Below are 26,335 nucleotides of genomic sequence, written 5' to 3' on the forward strand. Positions count from 1 at the left end.
AGTCACTTTGCAGACAACACCAAGCTGAGTGGGAATGTTGATCTGCTGTAGGACAGGAGGACTCTGTGGAGGGATCTGGAGAGGCCAGATCCATGGGCCAAGGCCAATCCTATGAGGTTCAGCAAGGCCAAGGGGCATGCCTTGCCCTTGGGTCACAACAACCCCAGGCAGCGCTACAGGCTGGGGGAAGAGTGGCTGGAAAACTGCCCAGAGGAAAAGGACCTGGGGGTGCTGGTTGGCATCCAACTGAACATGATCCAGCTGTGCCCAGGTGGCCAAGAAGGCCAATGCATCCTGACTTGTGTCAGAAATTGTGTGGCCAGCAGCGCCAGGGAAGGGATTATCCCTCTGTACTCAGCACTGGTGAGGCCATGCCTGGAATCCTGTATCCAGTTCTAGTCTCCTCACAACAAGAAGGACATTCAAGTGCTGGAGCATGACCAGAGAAAGGCAACAGAGCTGGTGAAGGGTCTGGCATACAAGTCTTATAAGGAGCAGCTGAAGGAGCTGTGATTGCTTAGACTGGAGAAAAGAAGACTCAGAGGAGACTTTATCACTCTCTACAACTACCTGAAAGGAAGCTGTAGTGAGGTGCCAGGATACAAGTGGCAGGACAAGGGGATATATCTTCAAGCAGTACAAGAGAGGCTCAGGTTAGGAAGAATTTCTTCATGGAGAGGGTTGTCAAGCACTGAAATGTATTGCTGTGGTGACAGTCACTGTCCCTGGAAATGTCCAAGAAACGACCTGACATGGTACTTTGCCGCGCTCCCGCCCCGTACTTAGTGCTTTGTTTTAGTTGACAAAGTGGTGGTTGGTCAAAAGTTGGACTCCATGATCTTGGAGATAATTTCCAACCTTGATCTTGTGAATCTGTGAAGGGATTCAGAGCTGATGAAGAGTCTTGAGCACAAATTTTATGTGGAGCAGCTGAAGGAATTGGGGTTGTTTAGCCTGGAGAAAAGGAGGCTCAAGAGTAACCTTATCACTCTCTATGACTACCTGAAAGGAGGTTGTAAGAAGGTGGGGGTCTGTCTCTTCTCCTAAGTAACAAGTGACAGAATGAGAGGAAACAATCTCCAGTTGCACCAGGGGAGGTTTAGGTTGGGTTTTATGGGACTTTTCTTCTCAAAAAAGGCTGTCAAGCATTGGAACAGGCTGCCCAGGGAAGTGATGAAGTCACCATCCCTGGAAGTACTTAAAAGATGTGTAAATGTGGTGCTTAGGGAATGGTTTACTGGTGCATTTGGAACTGCTGAGTTGATAGTTGAACTCAATGATCTTAGAAGTCTTTTCCAACCTAAATGATTCTATTCTATTCCAGAAAGAAAAATCCAGCTATGTCAACAGAATTACAAAAGGAATTAATATCCAAACAGGAGTGGTTATTTTACAACTCTGTTCTTATAGTGAAAGATAGAAGGCAGCGCTGAACATCCTCCAAACTGAAGATGGCATATAAGGAAGTTAACACATCATAAAAAAGATTATTTATACAGCAGTATCGGTTATGTCAGTAGCAATAACAACAGTATTTTGGCATGTTCACTTGGCTTTGATACCCTGGGTTTGTGGCTATTTTTTAGAGTCAAAACATAATATCAGTTAGAGTTGCTAAGTGTCATTATAAATAGAGCCATGATTGTTTGAAAAAATCCAGCTGATTTGCAAGCTTCTATAACTAGAAGTGTGTGTCTAACAAAGGTTTTCAGGAATGAATTAAATGAAAGTGAGTTAGAATTTTTAAACCATTAATAGACCTGCCAGGGCTATTTTACTGACATACTTTTCTGCAACACCTTTTTCAGGTCTAGCTGAATTAATATCAACTTTTTGTAGAAAGTGGTAAATTTGAATCTAAAGCTTGCCTTCACCATTAAAATGCATAGTCCTAAACCCAAATTAAAGAGGATCAATTTCACCTGGTTATGCTCAGTAAAGCCACACCTGAGGACTCAAATCATCACAGACAGCATGACACAGATGTCAAAGAAAATTTAAAAAAAAGAGGAAAGAACCTGGAGACATTAGTCAAGTCAAATAGACAGTAAAACTTTCTTTGCTGAAAACCATTGTGGAAAGCAAGGGTGCAGTGACTCTGCTGTCAGGATATCTGTGCCCTTTTATACAAGTGGTGGGAGAAGCAATTTTTGAGGGATGTGATCCAGAGAGTGTTACTAGGCTCTGTTATCTAGGGTACCAGGAAAGCTGAGGAACAACAACTTTAGTCTCAGTGCTGGACCCTGGCTTGAGGTTCTCAGACAGGTTAGGCTGAGGTGAACTTAGTCCTTGCCTTTCTTGTCCTCATCACTTACGAGCTTCTGCAGGTAACGAAGACTAACAGAAAAAGCCTGTGTTAGCAGTGCAGATATACAATCTTCTGCTTTTCTGGTGGTAATTTTTAAGTTTCTCAAATCCTCTGATGATGCCATTGAATGAATGACAATAAAGTCTCCCAAAGAAGATGAGACCTGAATGTTAAATATAAAAAAGGCAAAGAAATTGTCTTGACACCCCAAGTTTTTCTGCCCAATGTGATAAAACCAAGGACATCTTTTGCCTTTCATAGCTCAACAAATCATCCTTTCAAGCTGTATAAATTTTCCCTTCAGACCTCTTGACAGCCACATTCCTATAGCTTATGTCACTGGGCACTCCCTCTGTGGGAATCAGAGAATGATCCTGCTAGAGCCTGGCATATCTTTCAGCTACATTTCCATAATTTTATATTTGATCCAATAAGAACTCAATATTCTTGTCATAAAACATTGCTTTTCTTTCATAGTATCCTCATCATGGATCCCAAATAGAAAGCATGAGATATACAGGTTTTGGATAGCTCTGGTCATCAGTATGTACCTGCTCAAAAGCTCTTGCAAGCAACCCTGAAAAACAGAAATGCACTGATGAAATGCACCTGTGGTAGACCTGAAGCGAAAAGACTTAAAATTCAGGAGACTGAAAATTCTGCCTTAGTAAATAAGTAACATCCTTCACATTTACAAAATAATTTGCAAACATTAATTAATCACCCACAGCATTTTTGTTTGGTTGTAGGAAATTCTAATCACAGGCAGAAGTAGAACATTTTTCTACCAATTAATATGCATGTCAAGTCTGTAGTCAAGCCAGCTACAGACACATGATAGAACCATCCATGTCTATCCAAGCACAGCTCAGAGTTCTGCCATGGCCTTTTGGGAGCCCAGGACTCGTGGGTTGTGTGTGTGGCATCATGTGTGCATTGTCACCATTGTTGCTCAGTGTTTGGGCTGGCATCAAGGAGCACCAAAGAGCCTGAGACAGGAACTAGCTATGGCCCAGAGACTCATATGGCACATCTCCTGGTCAGTGCCTGGGAGCACATGTCTCTTCTCCCCAGCAGCTTAGAGACTGTACTGGGTTGGAGTTTTTTCACAGCAGCTTATCTTGTGTTGTATTTTAGATTTGCAACTAAAACAATACTGATAACACAGTAATATTTTAGATATTGCTGAAAAGTGCCTGCACAGAAGCAAAGCCTTCTCTGCTTCTCACTCTGTGCCTCCTCCTTAGTGAATAGACTGAGGGTGCACAAGACATTGGAAAGGGACACAACCAGCAGATGACTCAAATTAACCAAAGAGATATTCCATGCCATGAAATTTCATGCTCAGCAATAAAATGGAGGGGACTTAAAGAGATTAGTCCTCTTTTATTTAAAAACTGGCTGGGCATAGGTCTACGTGTCTTAGGACAATTTTAAGCGAAACATTTGGAGACAGTTTTTATACTGCTGTACATCAGCTTAGTTTAACACATCTAACCTGATTTACAGGAGCTGAAAACTGAGTCCACATGCCTTATACTACCCTTATATCACACAGAATCTTTCTGATAAACATTTATTTCCTTTAAATGATGTTATCACCTTTAAATCCATCTATACTTACTTAAAATTTGTAGCCATAGAAGTCAAAACATTTGAACTCAAGCGTTTGTTGACTCTTTCCCTTGATCTGTGATAGGAGGAGGTAAAAATAGAGGTAAACACAGGCCAGGTAGTACCCATTTCCCTGCCAAGAGAGAATGTGTTTAAGAGGTCTTTCATTCTCATTCCTACTCTGTCAAAAAACAACCATTAGACCTGTCTACTGGAAAGCAAGAGGTGACCTCCTGATGGTGAATAAGTGCTGCTGAGAAAAATGTGAATCTTCAAGAAGAGTTTGAATCAAGAGATGAAGCAACACTTCAGTAAGACAGAGAAGGTGGAATCATGAAGATGTGTAAAGAGAAGGGTGATACAGAAATATGAGAGATTAAGAAACTCTCTTCAAGTAGAATCATGGGTGGATGCAAGTGAGGCTAAGTTTGCCTGCATCAAATTCAGCTTTACCACAATTCAGTGGAATAGTTGTATTTTCATACTTCTCTAAGGCAGGAAAATGAGGATGGGACAATGAAGTTTTGGCCAGTGTATGTGTAGGGCCATGCTCAGAGCTCATCACTGAGCATGACTCAGATGATTGTAATTCCTGGGGAGGGTAGGCATTGTGTCTTCCACTGAATTCAACAAGTTATAGATCAGAATCCTCAAATTTGGATCAATAAGTTAATTTTTTATCTTGTCCAATACATTTTTCATATTATCAAGTACAAAAAGCATAGATCACTGGTCAATATCCTCAGGTTTCGTTTATTGGCAGTATATTAAACTTTACACTTTTTTCTCATCATGCTGCACTTAATATTTCATTAAAACTAGGCTTGTCTTGCAACACTTAAAAACGTGAACACGACAAGAATTACCTTCCCCTTTTTCCTTCTGTGCTGCTTTGCATATTTGTGACAGCTTCAAGACCTGGAGGGTATTAGTCCTGACTGCTCTCTGTCCCTGATGCTCATCTTTCCTACTAACCCAGTTTACACAAGTTGGTGAGGCTCTTCCATGATTTTTTTTAATGCAGACCTACACAAAACTGAATTGACTTGGGATATCACATCACAGGTGCACTTGAGGCCTGTGAAAGGTATTGTCTTGACAAAATTATGGGAGGATTGAAGGTTTCTCCTGCTAAAGAAAAAACTATAATATGGAGCCCTGTTGTTCAAAAACTTTATCTGTGGCTTGCTGACTGAGCAGTCTTCTTGACTTAAGTCAAACTATGCATACAGAACACATTCAGGTGTGGTGGCCTCAGAAAAGGTATCCTCCTAGTTTCTGGTCACCACATGCCATAGGTTAGCAAATGTTAGTAATTTTTAAATCACTGAAATGGAAGGAATCACCATACAACCAGTCAAGCAGCATTTGAAGAGGAAGGAAACATAAAACAGTATTTATTTTTTTATCCACATCATGGACTGGTTATCATAGTGAAGTGCTGCAATTGTATTTATTAGCAAATCTGTCTTCTACAGTGATTTCTAGTTGAAGAAAAATATTTATATAATGCTTGAAAGAGTTTTTCAGGGACTTTGAAGAATCCTAATTCAAAATTAGGAATTTCTATTTCATTTTAGCAAAATGTTGAGACTCCAATTTTTTTTCATCTGTGTTAAATCTCCATTTAAGAAACTTTTGAAGCTTGATTGCAGTGGAGTTGCTTCTTACAAATGTATACATCCTGACATCAGAACCTTTACTACTCTCCAGTGTGCCCGATTACCAAATATTAGCATAAAATTATAGCATGTTTCTAGCTTCCTGAAAGATGTCAGTGAATAGCTCTGTATAATTTGCATACTGCTCATGATGAAAGGTTAGAAAAAGCTTATTGCTCTCTCTAATTCAAGAATTATTTGTATAAAATTTATTATATGCTTTGAGTTTATCTCCAAACACACCAAGGAAGAATACCTCCTTTCACTCAATATGATAAAAAATAAAAAAGGATTATGAACATTCAAAAAGGAAAGGAGAAGAAACATAAGAAAACAGGACTGTCCAGACTGTCAGATCAATTGCAACTTAATATGCAAGATGATTGCAAGAATTTGTTCAAACTAATTAGGGAAACAGACCACCCACAGCAGTGGACAACCTGGTCACCTTTCTTCAGCTGCTTTCTGATTTGGAGTTTGGTATTCATGTTGTTTTTTCAGTTTGTAAAATCCTGTTTGTGCACAGTGAAGCTAGACTTCAACTATTTGGTTTTCTTCATGAACAAGCTGGTCTGTTCTTTAAATCAGCATACCAGTACTCCCTTTTTGGAAGGGCTGCCTTGTGCCTGAGGCATATGTGAGTGCATAAACTTAATACACAGTAAAATCCCTTACTGACTGATACAAGTTTTTTTCCCTTAAACTATCTCTTGTGAAGCACCCAAACCATAACATGTAGAAAATCAGAGGCCATGTAATCACTGTCTTATCCTGATACACGACATTCAGCATCTTATTACATTTTCTGGTAGTTTTATTGAAGAGTTGCATTCTTTTTTTCAGACACCTCTGTAACTATGGTGACATGCAGAATATTTTCCTTGGCTTATATCTTCTTTGAAGAGTTTTTTTTCTTCTTTCACTCTCTTAAACAGCAATAACCAGACTTAACTAATTTCAGCAGAATTGGTGCTTTCTTCATCTGGGTTGCCTTCTTTGACTAGTACCAAATAATTTAAGCCCTCTTGATTCCTTGTTTCCATTAGTGTGGCTGAAAGAATGCTGTCTGAATCTGCGCATGGGATATCATCATCTGCATTAAAAGAAAGAAAAAAGAAAAAAAAAGAAACCAAATGGAAAAATATTCTTAAAAATAAAATAAAAAAGTACAACATCCCAGTAATATACATGTAGTATTAGAAAGCAAACAAAATCAGACAGCTGTTAGAGAAAGTTGGTCTAGTGACCTCATAAGAATGATGATTCAAATTTATTTTCTGCTATTGTCTGTGTGGATCAGAATTTTAAGTAAATCACTTGGGAAAGGTTGCTTATCAGTGTTCATACCTCCAGAGGCAGCAATACTGTCATGAATGCATGACTTGCTTCTTTTCCTTGTAAAGAAGCATAAAGCAAAAGTGATTTTAATCTGAACCTTTGTACTAACCGTGCTAATAATACTGCTAAAGAGTTCTGTAACATTGGCAGTTTTCTATCTGCAAAATCATTATATACTGTCCCTCTAGAGGACTAGTCTAGACTTCTGTCTCTCTAGTATTCTGCCCTTTCAAAAGCTTGAACTTGGCAATCCACTGTGTTTTTCACATTTTTAAAAACTTTCCATTTTCTCTAATTTGATGCAGTTTGTATATACATAGTTGCTTGAAAGTTTTTGCAGGGGATATAAATTTTTAAAAATATAAAAATTGTTCACTAAGTACTCAAGATGTAACTGCTACTATTTTTTGCATTTATTTTTGTAACGTATACCTTCTTTTGTTACACTCCTTATTTTACTTCATAACTGAAAGAATTAAGCATGTGACATTCAGGGTTATCTGTTCAAAGAAATCACAAGCATTGTGCTATTCCACCAGGCAACACACAATTTATTATGTCACTATAATCACACATCTCCCCAAGCTATAAAGTTGGAAATTTATTCCACATGCTATAGTCCATTAGCATAGGAAATATTATCAGGAAAAGCCTGAAAGAAAATTTTGATTTTAGAACCTGTTAGCAAGATGGGGTTTGGGACACAGAGCAAACTGTGGTCACATACCACAGTGACTGACAGCAATGAGAAATCATTTGATACTCACTTTGTCAGTTCGGGGCTATTATGACCATATTTAGTAGCTCAGCTCCAACTAAGCGTTTACCAACCACCAGCTCTTCTTTGTAGTTGTTTTTTTTTTTGTTTAATTTAATGGCAACCTTCAAGGACAAGTTGCTTTGGAAAAGGCACACAGGCAAATGCTGAGGGAACATATGCAGCAAACTCTTAAGAGGGAAATCTTAAAATAAGGACCCAAGTAAAACTGGGTATTTACAGACCAGACATATGCCGGCTGACCTGCCTAAGTATAGAACACTAGAGGAGCATTCAGATTTGTTTCCTGTATAAGTATCTGGAACTGATGAGGTGATGTTTACACAAATGTGAGTATGAGGTCACTGAGATATTTTTACCAGATATATAGATACATTACTAATTCTTTCCCCAACAGGTCTGAAGAACTACAGAATATATAAAATTTTATAATCCTTTTTCAGCTTATACGCCACTGTATTTCTCATTACAGAAAAAAAGAGCTAAAAAATCAAACACTTTGGTCTTGGTTTTACTTTTTGAGCTATGGGAATGCAATAAAGATGAAATACTATTTTTGCAGAATATTCTTATCATATCCAATGATGCAGGAAGAATATAATATTGATGACCTTTCTCCTATGACATGACATGTGTAAGATACATTTCCACTTTGACTGTGACATTTTTGACTGGAAGTGCCCTTTCCTTCACTGTTGAGTCATCTCTTAGTTCAATGTTCAGCGCTGATGAAAGTTTAGCACCATTCTGCTATACAAGGTAAAGTTATACAAAGATCTCAAGTTATATAGTACAATGCTTGACTGTTATGTAAGTCAGCAAAGCAAGCAAATTATTTTTGCTCATCTAATTGGAGTGTAAGAATGGATGGAGACAGAAAATACTAAAAATGAGCAGTTGAAGAAAAAATTCATTATATGTTGTGAAATTCCACCAGAAATGTCAGGACTAGAAGCACCACCAGGACCCTGGGAAGCCATAAGTCAATTCAGAGAATTCTGAATAATCTTCAGAAGGCGCTCCCAAAAAATGTTAAGAAATTGAAGGAACAGAGAGAGAAACAGGAGTGGAGAGGCAGGCCGGTATATTTATGAGATATCATTATTTTCTTTTCAGTTTTAACATCGCTAAAATTAGTTGATTGATGTACAGTCCTGCTGGGTTATACGTGAGTAAATGCAGGATAAACCATGTGATGCGATCCCCTCAGATTTCACAAGCAAAGCTGGGCTGAGTCAACAAAACACCCCAAGAGGAGACGTCCAAGGAGCACCTTCATGAAATCTGAAGTCATGCTGGAGAGCGAGCTCTACAGGCTTGGATTCTGAGGGGTTGTCTACACTGTGAACTTCTGCATAATGTAGCATTACCCAGGTTTGCTTTAAACAACCAACCTCAGGGCATGAGACAGACTTGCTCTGTCAGTCCAGAGCTTTGTACAGCTTTGTTTTGAGGAGTGCCCCACTGAGAAGCAGGATCCCACTGGGCTCTGTGCTGTCCCAGGCAGACTGCTTTCGATAGCTAAAATGGCAAGTTTAAAGCTCAGCATTGTACTTGCACAGACACGTCTCAGGTCCTAAATGCATGTGGCTTTGACCTTGCTAGACACTTTTCCTACTAGAGCTGTGATAATGCTTAAAGCTTGTGCTTAGAACTTGTGCATAAAGCACATCTGAGCCAAACTGCAGGTAAATTACTTACAACACCCCTCTCCAGGGATAGGCAGAAGCTTGCTCTAGAAAGCCCCACATTAATTGACACACGAAACAATGATCGCCTGACTCATGCTAAAGAGGAATAGCATTTGCTTGCTTAGCCTCCTCTGAGAAGATCGTCCCTGACCTGATAAAATCTGTGCTTTCCCCTTCCCCATCCCAGCACCTCAGTCGGCTGCTTCCTGTGGCAGGGCGGCCGCAGTGCCGAGCCGGGCCCTGGGTCCTGCCCCAGGATCACAGAGTGCCTGTCCTTGCCTGCTTGGTAAACTCTGGGGGCTCACCACATGGTTTGAAGTCCTGCCTGGAAGGGTGCAAATTTTTGCGATGTCTTGATAAGCAGACGAGGAGGTTTTGGTGTTTAAATTCAAGAAGGTGACAATATTTAATAAGAGAAAGAATGTCAGTAGAAAAGCTGATTGGTTGAGACTGAATAAACTGATCTAGAGATGCTGATCTTATATTACAACTATTTCAGGGCCAGACCCTCACTAGCATAAATTAATGAAGTTCCATTGAAACCAGTGGGGTGCCACCAATTTACACCAGCTAAGTAGCCAGCCTGAGACATTACTAATTCCGGGTGACATAATCCCATATGATGTTTAGCACCTTCAGTATGGTAAGGTATTTAGGTAAAGTATTTAGAAGTCCAGCCACATTTCCTCTTTCTCAGTTATACCCTCCTCTTTTTCTCGTACATACTCTGTCCTTTGTCACTGCTACACAATGTACGTGGCAGTAAACAAGAGACTAGCTGACTTACTGGCATGGGTGAAAGATATACCCCAAAGCAAACACATCTGAGAGAAACGCCTGATGACATATCTTTGTTAAGGGTGAAAATGGTGGCTATTGAACCTTGCCTTCTTTACCTCAGCCACGTTTGTTAGCTCAAGGAGACAGCTCCTGTGTAGAGAGTATTTTCCTGATACCTGATGGCCACCTGGAGCTGGAGGAGCTATTTTTCAGTTTCTGCACATAGCCAGTAAGAATATAAATAGAACAAATATATATCCGTTTTAATACTCCACTCTGTATTATGTATCAGTGGAGATATATCTGTGTTTCCTGCCTAATGAAGCATATGATCTTACATGGTTTGAGGGTGACTCATTGAGCTTTGCTATTCTGTCAGACACTAGAGGTGTTAAAAGTGAGAATTTTGTTCACCCTACATTTCCCCTGCACTAATCTGCTTGATGCAGTTCCACCCTTTTTATTTTTAATGAATTTTTTAGAGAACTGTGTATTGAAATCTCTGTATCCTATTAATTACAGATATAAACCTGTTTCTTGCCTAGTTTAATAAAATTTATAATATAAATGCACAAAAAAAAAAAAAACCTCAGCTCCACATTTGCTGCAATGCAGTAAGACTATACAATTAGGAAAACACTCCCTTTCTCCAGGTAACAAAACAGGATTCAGTTTACCAGGTCTTAACCACTCAGGTCTTACATGCCCAATTTAAGCTCCTTGCCTAGGCTGTCTTTACAGTCAACAGAGAAAGGAGGAATGAATCGCTTTGTGGAGATGCTTAATCCACATCCTTGCCTTTACACATCAACATTCCCCTGAATATGTCTACAAGTCTCTGGTGTCTGTCAAACAGCCTAGACACCCAGTGTAAATGCAGTTTTTATGTTTTAGTTGCCTATTTCTATCCACATCTGTCTGCACAAATGTCAGCTCTTACAGTCTTACACCATCTGATTTTTTTCTTTCAGTCTCTGGCAGTGTTGGTGTGACTGCACTTGCAGCATCATATGGCTCATGTGCACTCTCTGGAATCAAACACCTTTTGTCTGGAGTACAAATAAGAAATGATTACACCACCAAGCTCCCCTTTACTTGCAGTGTTGCAACCACTCACTCTTTTTTGGAAGCAGCCTTTTCTCTGACCTCTGCAGGCTTTGGGTCAGCCACTCACTAAGCTAAGAGGGGAAGAGGATTACTGAATTTCAGAAAAATACAAAGGAGACTAGATACAAGGTTCAAAAAATGTTGTTTATCACCACATCTGCTTTGGAGAAGCTTCCATTTGTGCAAGTGATTATTTTACATTCAGAGGGGTGTGTGAACTACTTTTTAAAAGGCAGTTTGGTTTAGGAAAATAAACTGGTGACTCTTACATGAGCAACAGAAAACAGGTACTCAGCCAGTACAGAGTACAAGCATAGAATTAATGATGAAATTGCTGATTTTAGTTTTAATATCAAGTCCTCTCAGTGCAAAATTTTGCACAGAGATTTTAAAAAAATACAAATTACAGTTTTAGCAAGTACCTGAACTGCTGAAGAAATAAATAGACTGACTTTGGAAAGAAAAACAAAAAAAAAAAGAAACATTATTAAATTCTAAATCTTGTATCTTGCCATATTTTTCAAGCAATATATTCAGTTTAGGAATTTAAAAATCATGGTTTTGAGGGCAAATATGTTTCTTTTGAGTCTTTAGTCTTTCATCCTGGATTTTCTCCAACTGCCTGGCATCTCCTCTTGCCAGAGGAGCTTCTTTTTCTGAGCAACTATGCATCTTTTCCATATAGGTCCAAAAGGCATTGTGAGGAGTAGCCCTGATAAGAATAGTCCTTCTAGGTCATAAAGGCAAGAAGTCTCTCCAGCTGCTTAATGCCCAGTTGTCTGATGTCAGGAAAGGCGTTTGCCAAATCAAACAGGTGTTTCCATCTGTAAAGGGGCACTCACGGGACCTGAAAAGCTATATTGCTGTCTTATATGTGCAAATGTAAAAACTGATGTCTGAAAATAGATGGTCCAGTTATTTTTACAGCAATGCAAGGGCCATCCTTCTAGCATGCTGAGCTTCTTGGAACTGGGGGAAGAAGAGACTTTCTTTCAGCAATGAATAGGAACTCTGGTGACAGAGCCTGTGCTCAGTTAATTCCCATTGAATTCAAAACCCATTGGTGTTTCAGTCCTCCAGCTGGGTAGCGCTACCCTCACTCAAACAAAAATTGTTACTGCTACTTTAAGCCCAAAATCAATGTCTTGGGAAAGCCTGTCAGAGCAAGAAGGAAAAACTCTAAACTGGAAGACCCTGATCCTGAGTTTGCCTTCCTCCCTTCCAATGCAGCAGTGCCAGGAGGTGCTGGTATTACTCAGGCGTGTTTGTTGACATTTGATGCTTGCTTTAGAACACAGCATGTGCCCCTTTGGCCATGCCCATGCTATCCTGCTAGCATGCTGTCCACTAGCAGCTTGTCTGTATTGGTTTACCCACACTTGACATCTCTGTGTCATACTGCACTGGCATCTAGGTTATTGACAAAATCTAATATTTTTCAGCTCTTCCACCTATGAAAATCACCAACAGCATGCATAGACCTGCTAGAAGTGTGGCTAGCCATGGGTAGGTAAGACTCAACAGAATTTGGAAGATGTATGATTCCCTGTAAGGCTAAGTATCTTAGCTATTTTGAGGCATGTAATTTCACTTTGCTTGACATTTGTCTCTTTCTTTTGAAAGTAGGTCACCCGGTGAGAGCAAACATTTCTTGGCTGGGGGCTCGTGGCTGGAGTTTCATTACGCACAAAGGCCAGTGACCGTGCAGCATTTTTGGAAAATATTGTTGAGGACAATCCATCATAGAACAGACTTCTGGATTATTTGTTTTGGCTGTCATCTTTCTAGTATGAACACAAGAAATACTTCACTTAGTCCCAGCAAGAAAGGAATACAAATTTTAAAAATCACTAACTTATTATACAATGTGTTACAAATTACAATCGGAGACATATTCCGTGCCCCAAACTGTTTTTGACAGGGTCATAGTGGAGCACACATTTTAGTCTGGAAACTCAAGTAGAACCTGAATGGCCTTTTCTTTCTTAAATCAATCTCACTTCTGGAGGCAGGTCTTACTGAATTCCACTGCATGGAAAATACATGGCAGGCAGAGAAACTGTCAAATTAATTCAAGGCTGGAGAGTTACAAAAAATTGACATGCATGTGTCCTTGATCAGAAAATTCAGCAACAATAAGACATCACAAGGACTCTAGAGCTTCAATCAAGTAAACAGCATAACATTTTAATGGGCTTATTAAGACTGTGCTTGGGGAAGGAGGGAGATAACCTACAGGTGAATTATAAATATATAGGAAAATTAGTATGGCATTATACATGTAAAGAGCTAGTCAAGTGTTTATTCTTTTAAAATACATTCAAATGTAAGGATGATATGAAGATGAATAAAATTCAAGCTACCCTGTTTCCTGAAGGCTGTTTCCTATATGAGAATCACCAAATGAACCTGAGGAGAAGTTAAGAAGGGCTTTTGAGAACTGAAGAATGAAAATATTGTATGGAAGCATGGAAACAGTGGTTTTGTCTTCTCCTCCCAATGCAAATCCAATGGGTCTGTGGCAACAGCAGCTGGACAGAACCTATGGAAGGGGAAGAATGAAAGGAAGCCAGAAGAGGGAACATGACAGCTGATGGGGAAAGGTCCAAGGCTCAGGAAGAGAGTGTGCCAAGTAGAAGTTCTGGCAGCCAAAGTTCTGCCTACACTGAAGTGCCCTGCTTACCACAGTGGGCCAGACTTTACCAAGTTATTATAAATAGGTTTAATGGAGTCTGATTTTAAAAGTGACTGCTGTCAACAGATTCTCTGACTAAAATTACATTATGGAGTACAGAGCTATTATTAAGACCACCCTTAAAGTCCATTATACCACCATATTTTCTGTACTAAACTGATTTTTTTCAAATTTTTATCTTCAAACTGACACTTTTCATGGAAGCCTCAATCCATGTTTTCCTTAGCAACATGGTAATTTCTAAGAATGCAACTTTTGTTCCCAGTAAATAAACAAAACAATGACTTTTTATCTGTGACATCTGCTGTGTGGCAGAACCGGAAATTTTGGCAAAATAATGTTTCTTACATTAAGAATATATGTTTGTCATCCCAGTGACCCAGTGAAAGTAATTATTTGCTTAGATTGAGCAAGTTAACAGCTGGAGAAAGATCAGGCTTATCTGACACATGCTAGGCAGAGACTTGCACTGAAACTAAAACTCTTTCATGTTACATCTGTGCCAGGTGTATTCCACCACAAACACAATCTTCCAGCTCCTTTCCCCGTTCCAAGCAGCAGAAAGGTAGGTTTCTCCAGAAATTTCAGCCCTACTAAAGATTTTGACAGATACTGGTGTAATGCCACAAGAACTTCTTAACTGTTAGTTTTCATGTCTCTGTTGCCTGTGGAGTTAGAACACAAAGAAGGGATGTCTAAGTGAGCAAACCAAACTAGCTCAGGAGTGGGTGCTAGCAATTGAATCAGTACAGCCCTGTGTCCAGTGGATGCTGTGCTCCTGTAGCCATCTGAAAATTAAACATGTAGTCTGAGATATTATAGCTGAGATATTGTATTTTGGACGCTATCCTGAGTAATGTGTTTGGGGGCACCCTGCTTTAGCAGGGATATTGGACTGGGTGACTTCCAGTGGTCCCTTCCAGTCTCACCTACCCTGTGATTCTATGTGAACCAAATGAAAAAAGGAAAGTCACCTGGATGCCAGCCATCATCAGTGAAGATAAGGCAAAAGGTCACCCCTTTCCTGCTGTGATACATACCCAAAAAACCAGGAACTGTCACTTTCTGGTTCTGTCTGCAGAGCTATCTGGAAGAGTATCCTAGATGAGGCTCCGAGCCTGTAGACAGCTGCATTTAGGTGAGATAAAGTCCATCCAGAATGTAAGGCCTATTAGCTCGGGCATAGTGCCTAATTAATTGGCTGTAGTCCTTTCCTGAGCTAATGCCAGGCTTGCATTTGTGCCAGACTAAGTATCTTTTTCCTGAATGCCATTATTAAGAGCTAAGATACCCTTAAAGAAACTAATGAATTACACTGTATATAAATTGTATTTCATTATAGCATAAGGGTGCAAAATCAGCTGTTAAAAATGCATGAAATGATAGATTATCTGTGCTGGTCCCTTCATGTCTTTGTAAAGTTTTTAGTCTTGTAATGCAAGCATGCCATGAACAGGCTGGATTTGACATAAATAGAAACCACAGTGGAAATAAACTGACAATTGTAAAGCTTCACCAAATGATAAAGATTAGCAAAATATCAAATTAAGTGACAATTGGACAATGCCAATGAATTGAATATAGATAGTATCCTGAAGAAAAATGTCTATTACATGTGTAATTGAGTACTGTGTCATTCCTGGTATGGATCAGGAAGTTTTTAAGAAAATATGAAGTACTGAAGTATCAAAACTGTTTGTGAATCAGGGTGAGTTCCTAGTTCAATAACAAATTGTGAAGGGAAAAAAGCAAATCACAAAAAATCACCTCCAAAATGAAGCTTTTAGATATTTTAGAAATAGTTAGGTTTGGATTTTCTAGAATGGAAAGTACTTTTTTTACCATTTAATATTTTTCATTATAAAACCATAGTATGCAAATAGATTAAATGAAAAAATTAATCTGTGAAACAAAACTGAAATATTTCAACTGATAAAAACCTTCTTTTTGTAGAATTAAGGTCATATTGTTTACTAATATTGATTACTTTTTCTCAATATTTAGTTAGTAGGATATGAATAGATTGCTGTTCCAGCCCAGCCAGGATGTTCATTTCCATATTTAGGTGATTTACATCCCAGTTACACAGACAACTTCAAATTTAGCATTACCTTTTTTTTCCTTAATTTCTGCCTTCACAACTTTAATGATGTTCTTACATAACTGAGCTTTGTTGTGTCCCATATCTTAAGTATGTCTTCCCTAACATCACTTAGTTTATTCATTCACAGTCTGTAGAGCATAGGCAAGACCTGAATCGATCAGGGTTTGGGCTTGCATAAAGGCAACCTTACTAGGGTGCCTAAATTATGCCTCCCTTGCAGGTGGCTGCTGAGCCAGTTCTCCTAGAGCAGGCTCCTAATGGCCATGTTTAGCTCATGGATAGGGCACAGATGTCTTTGAAATTGGGACAGATTTACAGATCTTTAGAAGCCTTCTAAAGCTCTCCTGGCTCTGCAAAGAACTTAGGCATCCATCTCAGCGGAACAGGTTCAGATGTAAATTGGATATCTCTGAGAGTCAGGCTTAATTACAACCTCATTTGGGTCTTTTTGCTTGGTAATCTTATCCATCATCTAATTTGTTGTACGCATAGAATGAATCTTTACAAGTTCAGTATGATACAGGTAAATCTTTGCTGTTTTACATGTAACACCCAGAAAATTTGAGGCAGTGACAAACAGTTAAAAGCACTTAGCTTACAGGGCAGAGCCACAAGAATAGCGGGTGCTGGCCCAGACTTACCCTCAAAAGCTTCATTGATGACTCCAATTGATTCCTCTTTGTCCTCAAGGCAGTGGATGAAGGACAGTGGAGAGTGTCTTATCTCTTGAAGTTTGTCATGAATATAAGAGAAAGTAGGTCTGTTATGAGGTTCTTGGGACCAGCACCTTGTCATTAAATCACATCTGGGAAAAAATTGTAAACGCAAACAAAAATGATATTAGAGTCATTCATCTCAACACTTACTATTAAACATCTGGGAAGTGAGTTTGGCCTGAGAACTTTCTGTGTGGTACAAAGATTATCATCAGCTGCTGAGACAATGAAAAACAAATTAAAGATTAAATTAAAGTCAAGAATAATTACTATAAACCATTTAAATTTTTCAAAGATGGATATTTTTGAGATTGGAAGCAGATGTAACATTAAACAAAAAGACACGTTTGCCATGAACATCTACTCTCACTGAAGAAGTCAGGAATACTGTAAGAAAGAAGACAAAGAAATTCTCTCACAGAAAAAGATCTAAAAAACAACAGAAAAGGAAGTGTAAAATCAGAAATGAACCTGAAGTTTTCAACTTATTTACTCCTCCTTCAACTCAAGCTACCTTACAGGAGAAGTTCAAGGCAAACCCTCCTGCACAGGGGGAGTTAATTTCAACTTCTACCTCCAGACCAAAACAAATAGGAATAAGTTTTCCAAAGGCAAAAATGGTATGAATTTCCTATGGGTGCAGGGATTCCAGCCCACCTTGTACAACACTATCGCTACCATTAGTAGAAAATTTACCTCCTGTTTGTCTAAATGACAGGGTTGGTTTTAACTCCTTGCTCAAGGTGAATTTATGCTACACAAAACCAAATCCTACAAAAGCCAGGGAGAGACAGGCTGAAAACCAAAACACAGCCAACACCTGGACATGCTAAGCGTTGGGAGTGGAGTCTCAAAACCAGAGAGCAGTCAGTGAAAGGCTGTTCAGGAAGCTGCATCTGGAATGTGGAGCATTTACCTCTAAGCCTTAAGTTCAAACCCTCCCCTGACAAACATCTTCCCAGACCTGCTGCTATGTGATACCAGGCGTTAATCTGTTATGTGAAATGAATTGGCTTGCTCAGATCCTCGCTTATCCGTCTTAAAAAGATGACTGCTATCCTTTACCACAACTGGGCATCTTAAAAAGCCCTTCGTGACAGCTGGGAGGAAATCGCTTGACTTCTGATTTTTCAATGGTATTTTTCATTAACATATTAATGTCAAGAGAGAATGTGAGTAGAAAAAATGTTTCAAAGCCACTTTTCATCAACCTGTATTCTTGTGGTTTTCAAGTTGAACAGAGCAATTATGTTTTTTTCAAAAGGATTCCATGAAATTTTGAATATTTGTTTTAAGAATTTTAAAAGTAGTATTGGCTTCCTAACACTCTGAGTCACTTCATCTGCTTACTTTCAGGTGTACTGGTTATTGATGACACTGGAAATATAGAAGGAAAAGAACTGAATAGGTCTCAAAATAAGGTTAAAGAACTGGTTTTCCTTCTGCTGCCAGCAAAGTGTCTGTCACACTGAATTCCAGTCTTGAATGCTGGAAGCCAAACAATCTTCTTTCTGGTCATGCTTGTTGGTAGGATATCTAGGCAAACAAACATGAGTTCAGGTGCTGTGCTTGATCAGGTTCACACTTGGGCTCTCATGAGCAGAGCCTTGTGGAAGAAACAGCCAGCCATTGACCAAGAAAGAAACAGGAAATTATACAAAGTCATAGACTCATTTTGGGTTGGAAGGGACCTCCAAGGATCATCTAGTCCAACCCACCAGCCATGTGCAGGGACATCTTCCACTACATCAGGTTGCTCAAAGCCCCACCCAACCTGGCCTTGAACAGCTCCAGGGATGGAACATCTGCAGCTTCTCTGGGCAATATTTTTCAGTGTTTCACCACCCTTACTGTAAAATAATTCTTTCTTACATGCAATCTAAATTTACCCTCTTTTCATTTATGAAACAAGAACATAGTGAGTGTGTAATATGATTGTTTTTGTTTTGTTTCCTATGACCAATCTCTGCCTTTCAAAATAACAATTTTTAATTGGGCAATCTGCTTTATAAATCCATTCAGTGTTGCCATGGAGTAAAGATATTAACTTCTGCCAAAACTGTAATTCAATACTGTAATTTTCTCATTTTAATTATATTCCATGTTTTCATTTCCTAAATCAAATTACTTGGTGATTGGCTTAAAATATCAGTACTGGTATTTTTCACTAAGTTTTTAATTCAGATAGGCTTTAGGTTTCTAATGACAAAAACTTTCATGCTCTCTCAGAATATATCTGCAAATTTTACATGTACAGCTATTTGTGGCATGTCATTTAGCTTTTGAGGCATGCTGTGACATTCAAAGTTTTAAGTCATACGGCGCAAATTTTCATTAGCTCAGAAATGCACGAGTATGAGACCAGTCAAGAGGGAGAAAGATAGCTTAATATGCCAAGATACATGTAAGTGACAGATTGAACATATTCCTATATTTTTGGGAGCCAAACATGGGCTAGTAAATAGTGCATCACATTAAGATAGGAAAGAGACTCAGAGGTTTCCCCTACTTCATGGGGAAAGCCTGTCAGGAAGAAATGAAAAATGACAGTTCCAAACAGCATTAGCTAAAAGTTTATGTTAGGTTCAAGAGCTAACTTTTACACTAGATGTACACATACTAACCCACACTTCACACCTCTGTTTTATCTGGGGGCAACAACCAAATGTCCAATAGAGCTGCTTATGTGGGGCTAGTTAGAATCTGAGAGCCTGTAAACACAAAGAACTTATATTCAGTATCTGATATTGAAGGCAGATTAGCAATTCTTTTCTCACATGAAATGGGAAATACAACTGATGTGTGATTTTCTCAGAAAATGAGAAAATTTGTCATGATAAAGAGCCCTGATTTCACCTGGTGCATTCTGTGCAAGGCCACCTTCTCTTACACTCTCTTAATTCCTCCAGGGCATCATTGCCAGAAAAAAAACAGCAAAAAGCTTTTAGTTACCAAACAAAAATTTCTTATCAAAGTCAGTTGTGTAAGTTTGCAAAGGACTGAGCATTCCTGAAACTGCAGCTTCAAGTCAGCAAATGTCCTGGTGCTTGTACAAATTCTCTAGACTGTAATCCACAACCTTTGAGGATTTGTTAAATTGGCTCAGTTCAGTCCAAACCATGGCATTCTCTTGGATGCAAGCCTCATAACGCGTGGCTGTGCCAAATGTGGATCTCTGTCTGCAAATGTATTTACATTCATAAATCTAATTCATGTTTCAATATATGTGTCTCACTTATAAATTCCCAATACCCTTTTTCAATTCTTTACCAAGCTTCACCTAGCCACAGTTCTCTGGGGAAAAGTAGTTCCTGGAGTAGCAACTTATGGAGGCAAGGGGAAGAATTTTTCCCCCCTTCCAGATAAAAAACCAAACAAACAACCCACTTCCTTTATGCTTTTATAGCTAAGGTTTCTGTGCCAGCCCTACTTGCACTTGCAGTGTAAGCCTATCACAGATTCCTAAACACTTCTCAGCTGAAGTACTTTGGCCTTTGAACTCTCTTCCTATCAATGATGGTTTGTTTTGTCAAATGACAATGAGCAAGCCAAAGTGCTGAGGAGAGAATTACTGACTGCTGATGTCCTGATGCAGGTTCAAAACCACAAGGAGGGAAGCAGGAATGTCAAGAATCCCGGCATGCCATTAATGACCTAGCAAAGCAGCAAAAAGCTGTTTACCTACTGACAGAAGCTGCATGCAGGTGCTGAGTGTTCACCAAATGAGATAAAAGATGGTACAAGAGTCTAAGCTCATCAGCATTTTGCTTTCAAAAATTACTATTAGGCACTGATCCTACAAGTTACAACAGGCAGAGCCGTATGTGAGACCTATCTGCTATGCTAAATTCAAGATCCAGGACCTTAAAAATTATTTCAGGCAAAGTTTTCTTGATTTTTCTGAAGATCTAGTCACTCATTTTAACGCAAATTTATGAGCCTTTGCTTAAGTTTGAATGTCAGACTAGTATGTGGATATAGCTGCCTCCTGTGCTTTTTTATTCACAGGAGAGATGTTGGAAATTTTTTGAGGAAACCTTTCTCAGCAGAAAATATTGCAATTAAAATTTCTTTGGACTGTCATTTGTTCTGTGACTTCCAATTCTCTCTCTGTTATTAAAATAAAATTCTAAGCTCTTCAGTTCTTCAGTTCCTCCAAGTGCTAAAGCTTGGTTTGGGGTTTTTCTGTGTTTTTTATTGCTAACATGGTATTTCAGCTATATCTACATGATGATAAATGATCACCTTCTCCTGAGCTCTGAACATAGTTATCAGCGTAACATCTGTCATGAAGGTATTGGCTTGCCAATCACAGAATTATTCTCAAGTCTTTTCCTCAGCCTAGGAGTAAGAACTGTACACTTTCAGTAGCCTCTCCTATTTGTAGGACCAGCTGTCATGTGCATTGTTGTGACTGCCTTTGCTGAGTGTGTGATAAAGAAATTGAGACATGAAATTAGACTATACTAAATGATTGTTAAGCTCATATTCTGCTTCCTCCTTTATGCACCTCTATAATAATACAGGTCTGATCCACTGGATGTATTTATCTTATTCTGTTAATTGCAAGAATTTTGCAATTAAACCTGAGTTTTGTGCTCAAGACACAAACAGAAATTAAAGGATTTACTAATCCAGCCCAGCTAAAGACTAACCAGAGGTGCAGACTTCCCTTTTCAAAATGTACTGCTTCAGCTTTTCTTATTGGCTTTTTTGAGCTCTCTCTAAAGAGTTTATTTTTCACGTATGTTCTAATATTAGACTATTTATGCACCTACCATTAAGAAAGAGAGTTTTATCCACAGTCACAGACACATGATGTAAAGAGACCAGTAAAGTCTTTCTTAGAGCCATCTTAACTTTTAACTAGTACCTTCAGGTACTCTCAGCCTGTTCTCACACTCCAACCAGATCCATGCCTCAAATTCTTATTCACAGACTGGTCTACTGGATGAATTAGTAGCAGGTTGGCCAGTTTTATTGGAAACAAAAATGATGGTGGGCTCTTCATGGGCATGACCAACCTTCAAAATTATGACCAGTTGGCAAAAAGCCTCTTGATTCTTATAAATATTATCAACAGCATTTAAACAAAATTAACTTACAGGTCATCAGGACAATTGTTTGGAGGTTCCAGCCTTCCTCCTGATCGTACATGGTGTAAAACTTCTGTATTGGAGAAACCTGGATATGGCTGTTGACCCAAAGTCAATGTTTCCCACACTAGTATTCCAAAAGCCCTGAAAAACACCATGAAAGAAAAAAAAGAGAAAAAATAATAACCATAGCCATAATGAAATATCCCTATTAACAATTAGATTGAGTCTAACCTAAGAATAAAAATTAGGAGTAAGACTTAATTTGGTCTTGTCCCTAAGCCAGCGTCTGGAATAGCTAAAATAAACGTGTAGAACTGAGATTCCCCAGACTCACTGACATGCAGGTCAGAAGACACTGAGTGGCCACATCTTCACTGAGAAACACTCAGGTTGAGCATGTCCTCATATAAAAAAGTGTTCTGAAATCTCTAGAGGTGTGATTTAAAATGGAAAAAGACAAGTTCTTCCAAGCACCACTTGCGGAGCAATCAGCATCTTCTTTGGTTTGGCACAGTGTACTAAACTACTTTCCTAGGTAAGTGCAAGAGTAGCAGTCAAATAGATAGGTGCAGGCACTGGGGACTTGGACAAGACCTGTAGGCTGAGTACGTGTGGCCACCAAAATCTAAACTTGTGTGAATATCAGGTTTCATGGATCTGGTTTATTCTGGAGTTTTTTTCCCATGTCTCCTGACAGTGGGTCTCATCTTCTTCATAATAAAGTCAAAGCCACTCAAATACACACTTTTAGCAACCCTCCACAAAAAAAAGTGCCTGTGACCTTCCCCTGACAATGCTGCAAAGTCTGGTTTTCAAAATAAAGAAGTCACTAGAAGAGGGTGAAACTGTAAGAGCAAAGTTGGGAGGAAATGTCAATAAACCTAATGGAAAACAAAGCAGCAAGCATGCAGGCAGTCAATTCTCTCACCAATCAAACAAAAACCATACTGTGGACCTGGTACAACTGTAAAATTATTTGAGTGACACTACTAGTTCCTTCCAGACAAAATCAAAAGAGCTCAAAGCATAAAGAAATATGTCCATGAAATATACTGTCATGGTGTCAAATATTTCATTAGATCCTTAAAATTTCACTTAGGAGAAACTCTGCCTGAGCTTAAAAATTATTAGAGATGATAATATACAACCTTTCTCTAAACCAATATTTTCTTGCTGCAGAATTTAGTACAGTTATTGCCACAGCTATAACTCACCAGACATCAGAGCGACTCGTAAAGACACCATCAATAAGGCTTTCAGGAGCCATCCATCTGACAGGAAGTAGACCTTCTCCTCTTTTTCTGTAATAATCATTTTTATAGACATCTCTGGCAAGTCCAAAATCACCAATCTTTACTATCCGGGATGAACACTCATATTCCTTCTCAGACACAAGGCAGTTGCGAGCAGCCAAGTCCCTGATTTGTAAGGCAGAGAAAAAAGGATGGAGTTAGCATTGCAGAAAAGCTCAGATCTGTAAGTTATCTGGTTCAATATTCTCTTCAGAGCAGTGCTAGGCCCAAGGCTGGATCAAGTAATTTAGGGCCTGACTTAGTTAAGTTTGGCATATCTTCAAGACTGGAGATGACACAGCCCTTCTGGACAACCTGTTTCAGTGATTGTTCTGGGATGTTGTGAACAATATTATCTAATTTCCTTTGCTGTAATTTGTGCCTGTTGCTTCTCAGCTTCTCCCCATACCTCTCTGAGAAAAGTCTGGCTCTATGTCCTCTAAAACTACCCATTAGGCAGGCAAAGACAGTACATGGATCTTCCACTTGTCCTTCTCTCTGTTGCACAGGATATGATTCTTGCCTAAGGTGCAGTAAGTTCTTAGTTCAGACCTTAGAGCAGCCCACCATTTTGGGAGAGAACTGTGAGTGATATTTAGCAGAAAAGCATAACCTTAGATTTCACACCAGTGTTCTCTCCTGTCATATTACGTAGTGACATCTTTCTAGACATTTTTTTCCTGGGTAAGATAATGAGTCCCAATACTGTGGGTAAACCTGGGAAGACTCAGGAAGTATGTTCTGTACCTGTGTATAAAATGCATTTTCTCTAAATAGACGCAGCCTTTGCAAACATCCAAACATATATCCAAGAGGTCAGTAACTCTCAGTAAAGGGCTCTGGAGCTACAAGAAACAAAGACAGAAGTTAGCTATTTCTTCCAGCTTTACCAACTCAGAATGACATACCACCCATGCAAGACAGCCTCATTGAAATGTATTTCCTGATTTGAAATGTATAGGATTTTTCCAAAAGAATCAGAGCACAGGTGTAAAATCTCTGTATGTCGATCGATTGAATGCTAATTTGTAGGGTAAATTGCCAAATCACTGCACTGTAAGGAAGGAGAACATATCCTGTTTGATTTGCATCTCAGAATACCTTAGGGCCTTCAGAGTTGTGGAAGAAATAGGGCCCTGAAAATTTTCTCCCTCTATCAGATCAGGTCTGTTCGTTGCTGTATTAATCAATGTAATATATTTTTCTAGTAGAACACGTGTATATACATTTCAGTAGAATTCAACATTGACTGAAGATTTTATCTGATTATGTAAATGAACTATGCAATTGCTATAATGCTATAAAATTTCATTTTGACTTTGTGTCATGCCATCCATATTCCTAATCCGCACACTAACTGGAGAAAAATTTACTTGAAGTTGTTTATTCTTTATTGTTTTCTTTCCTTCTAAAGAATTGGAGGACACGGGCATAGGGACAGTATATTCTTACATGCTTGGACTATGCCTCTCACATTAAGGATATGATTGTTATTCAAAGACAAAAAAACCCTCTCTATTATTCTTAATAAACCATGTACATGACCGCCATTATTTATTACCACTTTCAAAAGGACAGTATGTGATTTTCACAGTGAGAAATCAGCAGACATCTCATGACTGAAACCACAATTTTGGTCAGTGATCTAATGACATTCAATCTTCTTCACAGCATCACTGATTGCAAGGTCAGCACTGAACACTGAGGTCCCAGGGTATTAAGGATAAGCCAGGTCAGATCTTGCATGTACAGCTGAATATCAGCTGGACTTTTAAAAAGGGAAAAACTGAGAAACTCTGGGCAGCTACAGGTTAAAAATATTATTCTTACGGTCTTCACCTTTTTCTTTCTGGCTCCTCGTAAATAGCTGAGTAGATCCCCTCCTTCCATCAGCTCCAGTATAAGATACTGAGGTTCATTTAACAGACACACACCAAGTAACTTCAGAATGTGGGGATGATCAAATTTGCTAAACAGAAGGAAAAAGGTATAAGATTACATATGAGAAATTCAGCTGGTTTGTAGCTAACAGTGTTTATATTTGCAAGCAATGAATGAGCAGTTTGGCCTTTACAGTCCTGCTTCTATGAACGTGATTCAGTAGCTCTTGGTGCCTGGATTTGCTCAGTCATGGGGAGAGTTCAGGGACATCCTTCCAAAGCACAGGCTTACACTCTCTTTGACAGGCGCTCTAATGCATGCACACATATTAAAAAGCACACTTCATCGTATTTCCAAGAAGCAATGAAAAGTAGTCAAATGGCAATTTCTTCTAGGAATAAGATTATTCACCACCTGTACATTAAAGGTATCTACATTATTTTAATAGAGTATTTTTACTACTATATTTACAGAACTGCTGGTTCAGAGAAATACACAAAAGTAAAAGCACATGGTGTGATATATTATTTTCACAGTTCAGCAGGGGACAGTTTTTCACAGTACATTTGCAAAGGAACAAAATACATATGGGTAATACTTCTAAGTATACTAGCAATTGTTTGTGTGTGCGTAAAACAGGGATTACCACAGAGCAATCAATACTCTCAGTACTACAAGTATTCTTCAAAAAATGAAGAATATTTATTGCCTCTGACAGTGCCTGTGTTTTTTGAAGCACTTCACTTATGCTAGAAAATGGTTTTCCCCTCTCATGCTGTGTGAAAGCACTTGCACAAGCAGTCAGAGAAATTTGACTCTGTTGGGAGAATTGATGGTGTCCAAAATGCTGTCAAATGCAGCAGTGTAAACAAACAAGAGAGGGACATTTTCCTTCTAATCTCTTTCAATTCACCTAATCTCAGGTGTGGGCAAAGACTCTTGCAAAAACTGTGATTTAGAATTTGACAGTTCCCCCTGGCCCCTAGCACATACCTCTCAATCAGACAAACTTTGGCACTTTCAGGAACAAAAAGAGGGGAAGGAACACCTGGCACTTTCCTCTGCACCCAGTGCAGACCTTTCTCCACTGAACTATCATGACTTACTTCCCAAGGGATGGGATAGGCACAAGAATTTCCTACATGTATTTGCACACAAACCACTCTCCAATAACCGATATCAAATGACTTTTTGAAATAGAGGTGACTCAATTTTCCCTTTGCTGCATAGCAGTAAAAAAGGAACAAATAGCTCTGGCTTAACTGAGCCAA

At 39.0% G+C, this 26,335-nt stretch overlaps 1 protein-coding gene across 3 annotated transcripts in view; it reads right to left on the minus strand.

Annotated features, from left to right (window-relative positions):
- Positions 1–4,635: 4,635 nt before the first annotated feature.
- ROS1 (ROS proto-oncogene 1, receptor tyrosine kinase) overlaps positions 4,636–26,335 on the minus strand; it is a 69,839-nt gene continuing 48,139 nt past the window's right edge. For 2 of the 3 annotated variants that reach the window (XM_085575067.1, XM_085575066.1), the window contains exons 39-44: positions 25,023–25,152; positions 23,931–24,028; positions 23,106–23,309; positions 21,898–22,032; positions 16,718–16,881; positions 4,636–6,676 (exon numbers count right to left, since the gene is read on the minus strand). In XM_085575067.1, coding sequence (XP_085431193.1) covers positions 6,531–6,676; positions 16,718–16,881; positions 21,898–22,032; positions 23,106–23,309; positions 23,931–24,028; positions 25,023–25,152 — 877 coding nt within the window. In that variant the 3' untranslated portion in view covers positions 4,636–6,530. Of the gene's footprint in view, positions 6,677–7,688; positions 14,638–16,717; positions 16,882–21,897; positions 22,033–23,105; positions 23,310–23,930; positions 24,029–25,022; positions 25,153–26,335 lie in introns of all 3 variants that reach the window. The other variant, XR_014953726.1, reaches the window with a different exon arrangement.

Source organism: Lonchura striata, chromosome 3 (assembly GCF_050655825.1).
Source record: "Lonchura striata isolate lonStrDom1 chromosome 3, ASM5065582v1, whole genome shotgun sequence".
NCBI classification, from domain to species: Eukaryota; Metazoa; Chordata; class Aves; order Passeriformes; family Estrildidae; genus Lonchura; species Lonchura striata.